The sequence below is a fragment of the Gossypium hirsutum genome, chromosome D13 (assembly GCF_007990345.1).
Source record: "Gossypium hirsutum isolate 1008001.06 chromosome D13, Gossypium_hirsutum_v2.1, whole genome shotgun sequence".
Lineage (NCBI taxonomy): Eukaryota > Viridiplantae > Streptophyta > Magnoliopsida > Malvales > Malvaceae > Gossypium > Gossypium hirsutum.
Genome location: NC_053449.1, coordinates 40,544,907 through 40,556,169, shown reverse-complemented (window position 1 = coordinate 40,556,169; position 11,263 = coordinate 40,544,907). Strand labels below are relative to the sequence as shown.

Sequence of the window (11,263 nt, the reverse complement as noted above, 5' to 3'; positions counted from 1 at the left end):
AACTTTGTTAAAGTACACTGACATAGTACTGATGACCAATAGCATTATAACACGTGGTAATCTCACATTTTAACATGTGGTAATTTTTTGATAAAATTTTAATATTTTTTTATTTTTTTTGCCATAGCAAAATGTAAGCTATCGCGTGTCATATTGTTATTGATCGTCAATACCACATTAGTGTATTTTAACAATGTTAGTCGAGCACCTAAAAAAACTACCAAGTTAACTTATGATTTTCAAATTTAGGCACTAGTCAAGTCCAAGAAAAATGTGCTAAATAAATACAAGTTGTCAAATTCAACTACTTATCTATAGAGGTGCTCATGAGTCGGGTCAAGCCCAACCAAAATTTTAGACCCATTTGTTAGGCCCGACACTAAAAAAAGACCTAAAATTTTGCCCAAGTTTGACTCAGATAAAAATGTTAACCCCGGGCTCGACCCATATTTTTATATTATTTTTTAACATAAATTTTCTTTAAAAAATATAATAAATCAAAAATACTAAAAACATTAAAATAAATATTTTCCAACAAATTAAAAATAAATTTTAAAAAAAATTATACATAAATAACACAGATAGAACAATAACAAAATTAACAATAAACCAAGAGTTATACATAACAACAAAATAGTAACAATATAATAGTAAAAATGTAATAAAATAGTGAAAAAACAACAAAATAGTAAAACAAAAACAAAAAGAGTAAAAAAACCTGCATATTCAGGCTGGCCCAAGCTGAAAAAGCCTAACCCAATCCCCAACCCATTTTTTAAATAGGCTTTACTTTTTATTGAAACCTATTTTTCGGATTTATATTTTTACCTAAATTCATACACTTTTTGAGCGAACCTTCGGGTCAGGCTAGACTAAGTGGCCTAGGCCATGAGCAAGTTATATATGCCTCATACAAAAAAGGGAGCAACTTATTGCATAAAGATCCGATTACTAGAGAGCTCAGGTCCAGACAAAAGGGAGCCCAACAAGTAACCAAGGTTTCCATTCATCAATCCAAGTCAAGTCCGAGGCATCGCAGGTACAAAATTCCCAGAGATATCCACTCCCTCGTTACTGTGACAGTATAGATGGGTGTCAAAACTCCATCCTTGTATGCTCTGAAGGAAGCCAGTCACCGCAAACCCAAGATGCAACGACAAAAAGCAAGCCCCAAAATGAAGAAACCCAGCCAGGCGACCTCCATTCACAACCCAGATAGCTATGATGAAATACCCCTACTTCAGGACAGTGAGGGTCCAACAAAGATCCACCATGCCGCTGCCCTAGACTCAACCAAGCTACCTAATATGGCACTCAGATCAATTGAAATTTCCAATTATCAAACCTTTTATTCAACACACATCCATGATTGTGAGTTATCAATTGAAATCAAGAATCTTGATCAAAGCATTTTTTTCCCCTTCAGAAATTCATCATATAAATAGTAAAATCCATAAATTAAAAGGAAATTAGTGTTATAAAAAAAAAAAAAAGCGAAATGCTTCACACTTCTCTCATGCTCACTGCATTCTTTCATACTGTACAATATATAAATGACTTTCTTACAAAAACAAAGTACTGGTGACATAAAAAATGGGCACCAGCTTGACTCAATAAAATTTCTATTCACGCTAAATATGAAAATCATTCAGAAAAACAAGAAAAAAAAAAAGACTAAACATTTTCCATTAGCTGCATTATCAACCACAACACACAGCAATGGCATGTGATTTGTGGACATCTTACCACTGTTAATTTATGGACTATGCAAATTCCGGAGATGATCAACCACATCAAAGGAAACACTGAGCTTTTGATAATCAGCACGGTGAAGGAGATTTCCTTGAGTTTGTACAGAATCTCTAGGCTTAGGATCCGTCTTTCTCATTTTGGTTGAACAGCAGTGACGAACACGAATCCTATGATTCCTTGTCTCCATCGTATAGCTGCCATGAACTTTAACCACCAATAAAGCTTCCTTATCTCTGTCGTCTTCACACCACCAATTTTGTGGAACACCATCGACAAACTCTTCCTGGGTGTGGAATGCCTCAATATGAACTGATACCTCTGCTACATGATCTGGTCTAATTATGCCAGCAGCTGGAGTAACCTGGGCCAAACATCACATATATGTTAATAACTTTTATCTCAAAGACTAACAAGCAGAACACTCCAGATCATCAATATGAACTTCTTTTACTTCATATTTTTGCAAAAAAAATTTAAAAAATAAAGCCCTATTGAAGCTTGTAACCATGTCTGACCATATTCAACATTACAAGATGGACATGAATTTGAGTTTGCAAACAAAATTGATCCCTGAGCATGAAATATTTAGTAACTTAAAAGAAAAGGCCTTCTTTAAACAGGAAAAAAAAAAGGAGCAGCCTGCCAAGGCCATAAACAACTTTTAATTTGCTCCATAAATCTGCAGCAGTTCAACTTTGATCCAAAGATAATCAAAATTGCACCTAAAGCTCACTGCTAGTAAAGTAAAACCTAGTAGAAAGATTCCAAAGACAATTCCCTCAACTGATTTTTTTCTTTCAATACAAAGGATTTCAAATCCCTAGCAATAAGAACTAGCACCAATTCTTACCCCATTAAGGGTAAAATAATTTCTCTTCAATCAAAAAGAAAACCTACCTGAAGCCACCGTGGAAAGCCAAAGGAACCTCTTGGATGATGATATGATGCCTGTCCATCATCCTTGATTGTAGATTCACCTTGACAAACTATTTCAAACAAAGCAATGCTTTCTGTGCATTTATTTGTGATGCGCAAAATTGATGTGTCCTGGTTTTGGAGGATAATATTGTTGGTGCTGACAATTGTTTCTGGAATTTTGCATAATTCTTGAAGCTTGCATCTAACTTCCTCATTTGATCTCACTATATCTCCAAATTCTTGTCTCCTTACTGACTCATCAATATGAGCAATTTCAACAGAAAATAAGCAAATGACAGGTTTGTGATCACTGTCTGTCACATCCATGCAAGACTCGTACCTATTCAAGAGATATATCAGGATTTATTCAAGATAATTATTGATAACAAAATAATAGATGATAAGGGGAAAAAAATGCAGTCTGGCCTGAAAATACAAAATCTGTGTATTGAAATGGTAATATTAACAAGCATACCCATTTTTCCACATACAACAAAAAAAGAGAAAAAAGGAGACAAGAGACAAGGAAAGAGAACAACCAGTCTGCCATGACCTTTTCACAATGTTCATTTTCAGGAAAAAAAATCACACGTTGATTAGTCTGCCATAATATGTGACTCTTTGAATTTATTTAAAATCCATCTGTCCATTAACATGTCAGCAAACGGATGGAATTTTCCATGAGCCACTTTAGTCGGCATAACATGTAGAAAATCTGTCCACATTCTGATACCGGGTTGATGGGATAGATAGATAGATTTGGAACAAATTAAAAAAGCTGTGAATAAATGATCGAGTCATTTTAGATCTCAGATGGAAGACAAAAGAAATTTGCTAAATGGTGCAATTTACTCCTGGTATTACATATCTGGATCAGAAAATAATCAATGTGTTAAAACCTTTTTGAAAAAGTTGATAAGCACATAAGGCTGTTAAAGCATTGCCTTCAACAGAAAGGATCACAACAGATTATGAAAGAGAATCATAGCATGCAGTTATTTGAAAGAAATTAAACTATCCCTAAATATTGCCAAAACAGAAACCAATCAGAACTTACTGTGATACTGAAGAGATAACAGGACACTCTAAACTGCATTCAGATCCCAATGTTCGCCGGCTATCACGATATAAGATTCTGTCACACCAGGCAGGAATGCGCTTCTTTTCACCAGAATCGTAGCCTTTAAAAATAAGCATTGTAAAGGTACTTTTAGCCAATCAAATATGTGAAATTACTAGAAAAATTATAATACCAGTCATACCAAGAAACCTTTTTCCTGAACCCCTAGTGAAAAACATCTTAATAGACTACTTCAAACTTTAACAAGAGCAATTGCTGAACCACTTTATGAATCATAAAATGCACAGCAGAAGGTGGATTGTTAAACCAAACAACATGTGACTTAGCTGATACAGAGTTTAGAAATAAGATGAGGAACTCATAACTAACATACAAGATACCTGATAAACCAGCTACATGTTTATCAAATTTGTATGTGGGAGCAAAAGTAATAACTGCTTCCCGCATTCCCTGGAAAACATTTCCAGCTTCCATCTCTGCTCGGAGTTGATCCCTTTCTCTGAGCCAATCAAAGCTTCTTTGAGATATAAAATCTCTTGCTTCATCATATGACACATCATCAAGCCGATAATTAAAATCGCCAAGAAATACAACCATGTCTGCTTCAGATAATTCAGGCATTCCTTCAACAGAGTTGGCACCCGTAGCCTGTAAAAGCATCAACCCTTACACACTAACCAGAAGGGATGAATATTTTAGAAGGAAAATGAAACAAAAATGGTGGCTATTATAGCAACCAAGGTGTATACATACATTAGCTCCACGAACCATTTGAACGGCCGATGACGCACCAGCTGCAATAGAAAGGACCAATGGCAAGCTAGATCTATAAACAAGCCAAAATAAATATATTGAGCAGGCAAGCGTGCAACACAATAACAGGTACAACACCATACCAGCGCCAGCATTGAAGAGATTAGATTGTCGACTAAACGTCATTGTACGATATACATGGTCAAAATCAGCATTGCGACGACCGACAGCTTCCAAATGAGCAGCAAAGTGACAATTAACAAAGCAAAAGATTCTATCATACACTCTCAGTCTTAAACCAACAGCTCCCTGGGTGCACAAGCAAATGTATAATATTGTTAAACGAAAACCTATCAATTGTTAAAATTTATTTTTTCTAAGCCAACTAGTTCACAAGCCAAAAGCAATATAATTCTTATAACTTCCATAGTCAATCAGAACCCCATGTGCAAACCAAATATCTAGAGAGAAAGTATAACATTTTCAATGATTCTAATCCATCATACTTATGAATTTAGGAACTAGATAAAGTAGCACCAAGAAACAATGACAAAGTTCTCATACACAATTATAGTCTATTCTCCAGACTTTAACCTAAGAATCACTAGAATACTAAGAAGAAACCATATATCCATTTCCATAGTACTCTAAATTTCAGTTTAACATTGAGTCTAGTATTTCATTCACTAAAAACTTTTATGCCGAAATGCATTGTATACATTTCTAATATAAGAAAACATTCTTGCTCATTATAAATTATATTAGGCTGATTTATTAATATCTACATTATATAGAAAATCATTCACTTATCACATGCCTCTTTAAGGATGAAAAATACGTTGCAGCTAGAATTTGCACTAAAACTGTTATGATGATATGTATGAAAAACAAGTCCAATATAAATATGTATATTTGCTCATGAAGAAAAAGATTATGCTTATATACTAACTATACTGATATTTATTAATATCTCTGTTACACAGAACGAATTTACATATCATGCCTATTTAAGGAAGAAGAATACCTTGTTACCAATCGCACGCCCAAAGCCGCATGGGACTGCAGCAGCATCAATATCCCCAACATCTGGTTTAAGATTATCCTTGACCCTAAAACAAAAATTCAACCATTAGATATAAAAATTCAGGAAACAAGCACAAATAAAACATGAAAAAGAACTTGAGTAAATGGATAAGGAATAAAGAAACAGATCAATAAAAAGACTAGTTCTAGCAGATAAAGACAGAATGGTTCTTATGGAATTCAAATCATTCAATCAGCAAGATCGAACTCCTTTTCTATTTATTTTTAAATACTGTAAATTTGTTGGGAAGTAATTTATTTCCTCTTGTGTTTTATTCAAAGATATGTCTACGTGGCATGTAATAGCATAGAATCTATGTGCCCCCTTAGAAGCCTAGTCAGCAAATACTTCGAAATAGTTCCTTTGATAAACAATGCATGCATGGAGCATTGAAGTCTAATTCGTCATTAAAACTGCACAATCTCATTATCACTCTCTTTCCTCACTGATTTGAGAAAGAATCAAATAACACATAGCAATGGTGAAAGATCATTCACATAAACAGGATTACCTCAGTTTCAAATTTTAAATTTTAGAAAAGAATGGATCTGACTCAAAACTATATTTTCTTAGAATTTTCTAGAGGAAGAGTCTCAAAAACAACCCTTTTAGAAACATTTTGAGGAAAAGAATAAAAAACAACCTTTCTTACAGAAAATGAGAAAACAAAAGTGAGATATCCTCATATTAGAGTTCTAATTTATGGGTTGGAACACAGATACTTCAGTTTTACAGCAAAACTTATTTCCTGTAGAGTTTCTTATTTTCACACGAAATAAAAGTTAAGAAATTAAAATAAAAAAATATTCAGCAATCCTGAAATGCCTTTCAGCCTTGCAAGAAACAAATGATAAGAACAAGGATTCCTGTATCTCTAACATAACTATAGTTCCAAAAAAGAAACTTCAACAGGAGAAGAGAAAAGGATAACAGAAAAACATGATGGACGCTCACCAAACAGCAATAAGCATGCCTGCCAACTGCCTAGATCCAACACGCTCAAATTTTCTCCATTGATGTGATTGCTTTCCCATCACATCCTGTGATTTTCTTTCCATCATATCATGCAATGTTTCATCTATCATATCCAACCACCACTGTCCAACAGCACTCCCGTCACGCCCCACCTATGGTAAATGGGATAGATAAATAAGTTGTCATAAGTAGAGTGTTAAAAAAAATGCAGACTTCGTATGCACAAGGATTTGGCCTTCATGTTCAGCATGTAGCTTCAATAATGCTTATGGTTAAAATGATAGGCATCTCTTCCACAAATCATTATTTTCAGTCCTGTTCTCCTTCTAGGTCTTAATCCTTCAGGAAAGGTCCATTACAAAAACCCAGACTGACCTAATTGTACATACAGCTAGTTTGATAGGGAAAACTAAAGCATGCTTTATAGGAAGGGAAAATAAAACCTGCTTCATTCCAACTGTCCTTATACGAACTAAAGTTATCAACTGCGTTATTTTCTACCCCAATTTTAAAGATAGCCATTGGTTTCAGCATAAAAATGATCACTTAACTGTCGGCCATCTCTTCAAATGGCAAAGTAACTAAAAATAAAGAGCATTCTGAGAAAAGAAAAAAGCACAAGTTGCTTAGATATCTATTTCTTTGTTTCTCCCATAATTCTTAATCCTCTTCCTTGGAATCTTTACATTTTTACTTAAACTGATTAGATACTTTGCTTGTTTAAGCAGAAGACAATGGTGAAACATCAAACTTGTCCCAAAATGCCCTCCCACCCCACCCCCTTTCTTTTCATTCTCACAAGTCTGTGCAATGAATGTTAATTTCTCATAAACCTAACATATTTCTTTCCTCTTTAATACTAGTAACATAAAACAGATACGCACTCCACCATGCACAAGCTATATTGTGCACTTGTTCAGTGAAACATACCGAAACCCAGACATTCTTAACCCTTGCATGATTATGTTACGAAACAGCATTTATTTAACATGTTTCGCTGACAGAAAGAGATCACATGCAACAGATTACCACTTTGTACTGAAATCAATTCAGCAACTAAGACCTGTTCTTTGTTTCTGAAATATTACTCTAGAATCATAATGCTAAGCTTACACAACATTAATGCATTGTAAACCATAATGAAGAAGATATCTTACAGATTCTCTCACTGCAGACATTGCAAGAAAACCTGCACCCATTTCAACTTCTTGCAATCCAATAACAATAATTCCAACATCTGAAACAGCAGAATGTAGCCAAGATTCAAGCGAGCCCTTAGATGCTCGCCCCTGCGCAACATTCCATGTACCAGTTAATATAGTTAAATTTTCCATCCTTGTATATAGAAATCCTTTTGCAGTCAATTCGGAATACAATATGCCATCAAGAGGTCCAGGGGATGTGATACTCCATCCACGTATACCACCATGCTTTGCCAGGGTGTAGATATAACCAGCGCCAATGGCCATCTTCAGTACAGGACTGCTGTGAGCAACCCATTCTCCAAGCTTATTACCATCAAGGTCTAGAGCATGGACAGTACCACTTGCATAACCAGCCCATATTTTTGATCCGAAGTTGCATAAGCATAGAACCGCAGAAGGATGAGGCTGAATATCTTGAATACGATTTCCATTTCCATCCCACTGAATAAGCATACCATTCGCACAGCCAACCCAAATCATCCCGTCAATAGTTATCGTGAGTGCTTCAATCCTCCGACTATCATCAAGAAAGCCCCCTTTTGCTGCAACTCGACGAACAGCATCAGCTGCTCCCATTATAGCATTACGTGACTGCTGAAAGAAACCAAAGGAACTTTGTGTTTTCTCCTTCTTTGAACTTGCAACAATCTTCATCTTTATCTCATCTTCCATGGCAAAGTCAGGAACCAATGACAAATCTGCTCTATTTTCAATTTGACCATCAATGTTGAAAACTTTGAGTAACTCCCTTGTCCGAGCATCCCTGAAATTTTGAAATTCTGAGAAAACCTAAAAAAAGTAATAGAAAGGAGACAAAAAAAGAAATCTTTTACAAGAGCGGTGTAAGATAAGATGATCTAAACTCAAATTGGAGCCAAATTAATACAAGTAAAGTAACTAGAAATTCTAATTGTGCAAGAAGTTAATTAAGATCCACATTCTTGATTTTGCAACCTCAAATATCTCAGAAATAAACAAAAATACATTAAGAATCTCTATATCCTTCTAACCTATAAACAGGAACAGAAATAGAGCCAACATCTGGGGTAAAATCAGATTGATCTATTACTTATAATTTCAAAAATCTCATATTTGGACAGAAAATGAGAAGTTTTAAAAATTTCAAATGTAAAAAGCTTTCAGTGTCATATTTTTCACAAAAAAATTATACAATTATCTCCTTTCGTGCACAGAGCAAATAAATTAGATTTCAAAGTGAGATCCTATTTGTCATAGTTGACTTTTTATTTCATTACAAATCTTAAATGGCAAGGGCCTCTGTCCAAGAACTGTGATAAAGGAATGATGATGTCTTGTAGAAATATTTAGAAACTGACAGGTTAAAGTGCGTAGAAGAACAGTGTATTAGCAAGAGGTACAAGATCATCATAACTGATCTAGACTATCAATAAGGGGGTAGATGTGGAAGGCCTTTATAGCTTATTATTTATCAAAGAGGAACTGAACATGTAACAATATGCCAACAGAACTTTGTTAATTTTAAGGGTGCAGTTTCCACGGTCTAGACATACCACAATGCAAAAGAAAGATAACCAGAACTCCATACTTTAGCTCGAATATTATCAGACAGAAGGCACTTGATATCTGAATTTAATATAGAACTGAAGCCATTTACAGCGACTTGACTCCTAAGGTCAATAAATGATTTCCCCATTAACAAAGAAGCCATATGTCGTTCTTCCATTGTCAGAGAGAGCGCATTGTTAATAGATTCCCATGGCCAAATCCTGATATTACCCCCTTCTGAACCAGACCACAAATCCCCTGAATCAAAGTAAAACAAAAACAAAAATTAAAGCAAATAAGATTATGTCAAAAGAGATCATCATTCTTACCACTGGACACGAGCAAGCAATTGTAACAGGAAACTTTGAGTAGGGATGCATAAATAGTTCTTGAAGATACATTTTGCTCTTCTTGACATGTATTTATTAGAGACGAATTTCTGTTTTAAGAATAAACAGTTTATGGAGGATGGAGTTCTTAAACTAAATTTCTAGATCCATGCCAGGCTATGTGTTTGCTCCTTGGCTTTTCAGAGGCAAGGTGGTGATAATTAAAACTTCCAAAATCTAAAAATATGCTAATCTATTATTAATCAACCGTCCATCAAAATAGCACGTAACACATTCAATAGAGGTTAGATTGAGAGTTCTCATTATTACTATTACAAGTAATCTATTAATTTATTGTAAATGTTATGGCAGTGGATCCACATTAATAGGGAGAAAACCAAAAAGCATAAGTAGAGAAAAGCAAAAGGGAAAACAGACCATAACAAGTGAAAACAACGGAAAGCACGGGGCCGCGATGAGCCTGCCAACACCACCCTTCCTTAAACCCACCACTCTCACAATCCATCTTCCAGCCTCTGATCTTTCCATCCTTATGCCCACTCCAGACCACTCCATTCCCCTCATCCCCCACCATACACATCACCGCCGCATTCCCATTCCCGTTCCCATTCGATAATATCGCCGAAGATTCCCTAAACGGCGCAGCCTCCTCCTCCTCACCTTCCTCGTATAAATCTTTCAACTCCCAAACCCTGACAGCCCCGCTCTCACTGCCGGCCCAAAGCTGCCGGTCGGTAGAGGCAATCGTTTTCAAGAAGCGGCCGAATTGGGTCTCCCTGAGGGGATGTGGTCGAAGCTGGAGGTAGGGAGGGCGATTAGGGTGGAGGGGTTTGCGATCAGGCAGGGTGAAAATGCCTTGGCCACCACCTTTAGCCACAAACTCGGGTAGGGAGGGTTTGGGACGAGAGGTGTTTTGCGGTAGAAGATTGCGGTCAAGGAATTGGATCATGTAGTCGAGGCGTCGGTTGGTGGAGTGGAGGGAAGGGTAAGAGGGCTGCGAATCATCGTCGGAAGAGGAGGCGTAACGGTCGAAGATTCTGGGACTAAGATCGGGAACGTCGTCGTTGGCGTCCATGTCGGGATGTAGAACCTAGTGTGTTATTGGTTAGAGAATGAATAAGTGAGGAGGAAATTTGACTTTGGAGCGACATTGAGTTAGTTATTCACGCTTTCAGCCACATACCCCGCAGTAACGGAACTACAATTACAGTTTTTTTTTTTTTACTTTTTATAAATACGAGGATTGAATTTTAATAAATTAAAATAGAGAGGCTTATTCTTAGTTTTCATAAAACAGGGAATGAACTTCAAATTAATTCCAAAAAAAATACCCCCAATTCCTTAGGATTAATCCTTTTCTTAAAAGATAAATCAAAATAATTAAATTGACTAAATCTTGGTGAAGATGTGTTGTCAGGCGAGGTTGACCAGAAAACCATTTCACCGAAATAGGTGTGGATGTATTTCTGTAAAATACTTAGTTTTCTTAACTTTTTATAAAAACAATGAAAATAAACCATTTTTTTTAGTTTAGGTTAAACTATATCATTAGTCAATAAATTATGGATAAGTTTTCATTTTAATCACTTAACCAAAAAAAGTTACAATTTAATCACTA

General features: G+C 35.7%; 1 protein-coding gene across 3 annotated transcripts; it reads right to left on the bottom strand.

The window, feature by feature from the left end:
• Window positions 1–1,440: 1,440 nt before the first annotated feature.
• LOC107920091 (type II inositol polyphosphate 5-phosphatase 15) lies at window positions 1,441–10,838 on the bottom strand. 3 transcript variants are annotated; one of them, XM_016849612.2, is made up of 11 exons: window positions 10,063–10,831; window positions 9,301–9,553; window positions 7,721–8,531; window positions 6,543–6,715; window positions 5,529–5,613; window positions 4,648–4,813; window positions 4,505–4,545; window positions 4,132–4,399; window positions 3,728–3,851; window positions 2,650–3,010; window positions 1,441–2,113 (listed from the first exon to the last, which is right to left on the bottom strand). In XM_016849612.2, the coding sequence occupies exons 1-11, from the start codon at window positions 10,718–10,720 to the stop codon at window positions 1,757–1,759; spliced, it is 3,297 nt and encodes a 1,098-aa protein (XP_016705101.2). In that variant the 5' UTR covers window positions 10,721–10,831; the 3' UTR covers window positions 1,441–1,756. The 3 variants fall into 3 exon arrangements, with proteins under 3 accessions (XP_016705101.2, XP_016705100.2, XP_040965652.1); XM_016849611.2 differs by having other exon boundaries at window positions 4,505–4,813; window positions 10,063–10,838; XM_041109718.1 differs by lacking the exon at window positions 10,063–10,831 and adding an exon at window positions 9,625–10,035 and having other exon boundaries at window positions 4,505–4,813.
• Between the last annotated feature and the right edge of the window lie 425 nt (window positions 10,839–11,263).

Excerpts from the sequence above, each read along its gene's own strand:
- LOC107920091 (XM_016849611.2), bottom strand. The coding sequence starts at position 10,720 with ATGGACGCCAACGACGACGTTCCCGATCTTAGTCCCAGAATCTTCGAC. Across the intron at positions 4,400-4,504 it reads AAATGGTTCGTGGAGCTAAT|GCTACGGGTGCCAACTCTGT; the intron begins GTATGTATACAC and ends ATGCTTTTACAG. Across the intron at positions 3,011-3,727 it reads GTTATCTCTTCAGTATCACA|GTACGAGTCTTGCATGGATG; the intron begins GTAAGTTCTGAT and ends TCTCTTGAATAG.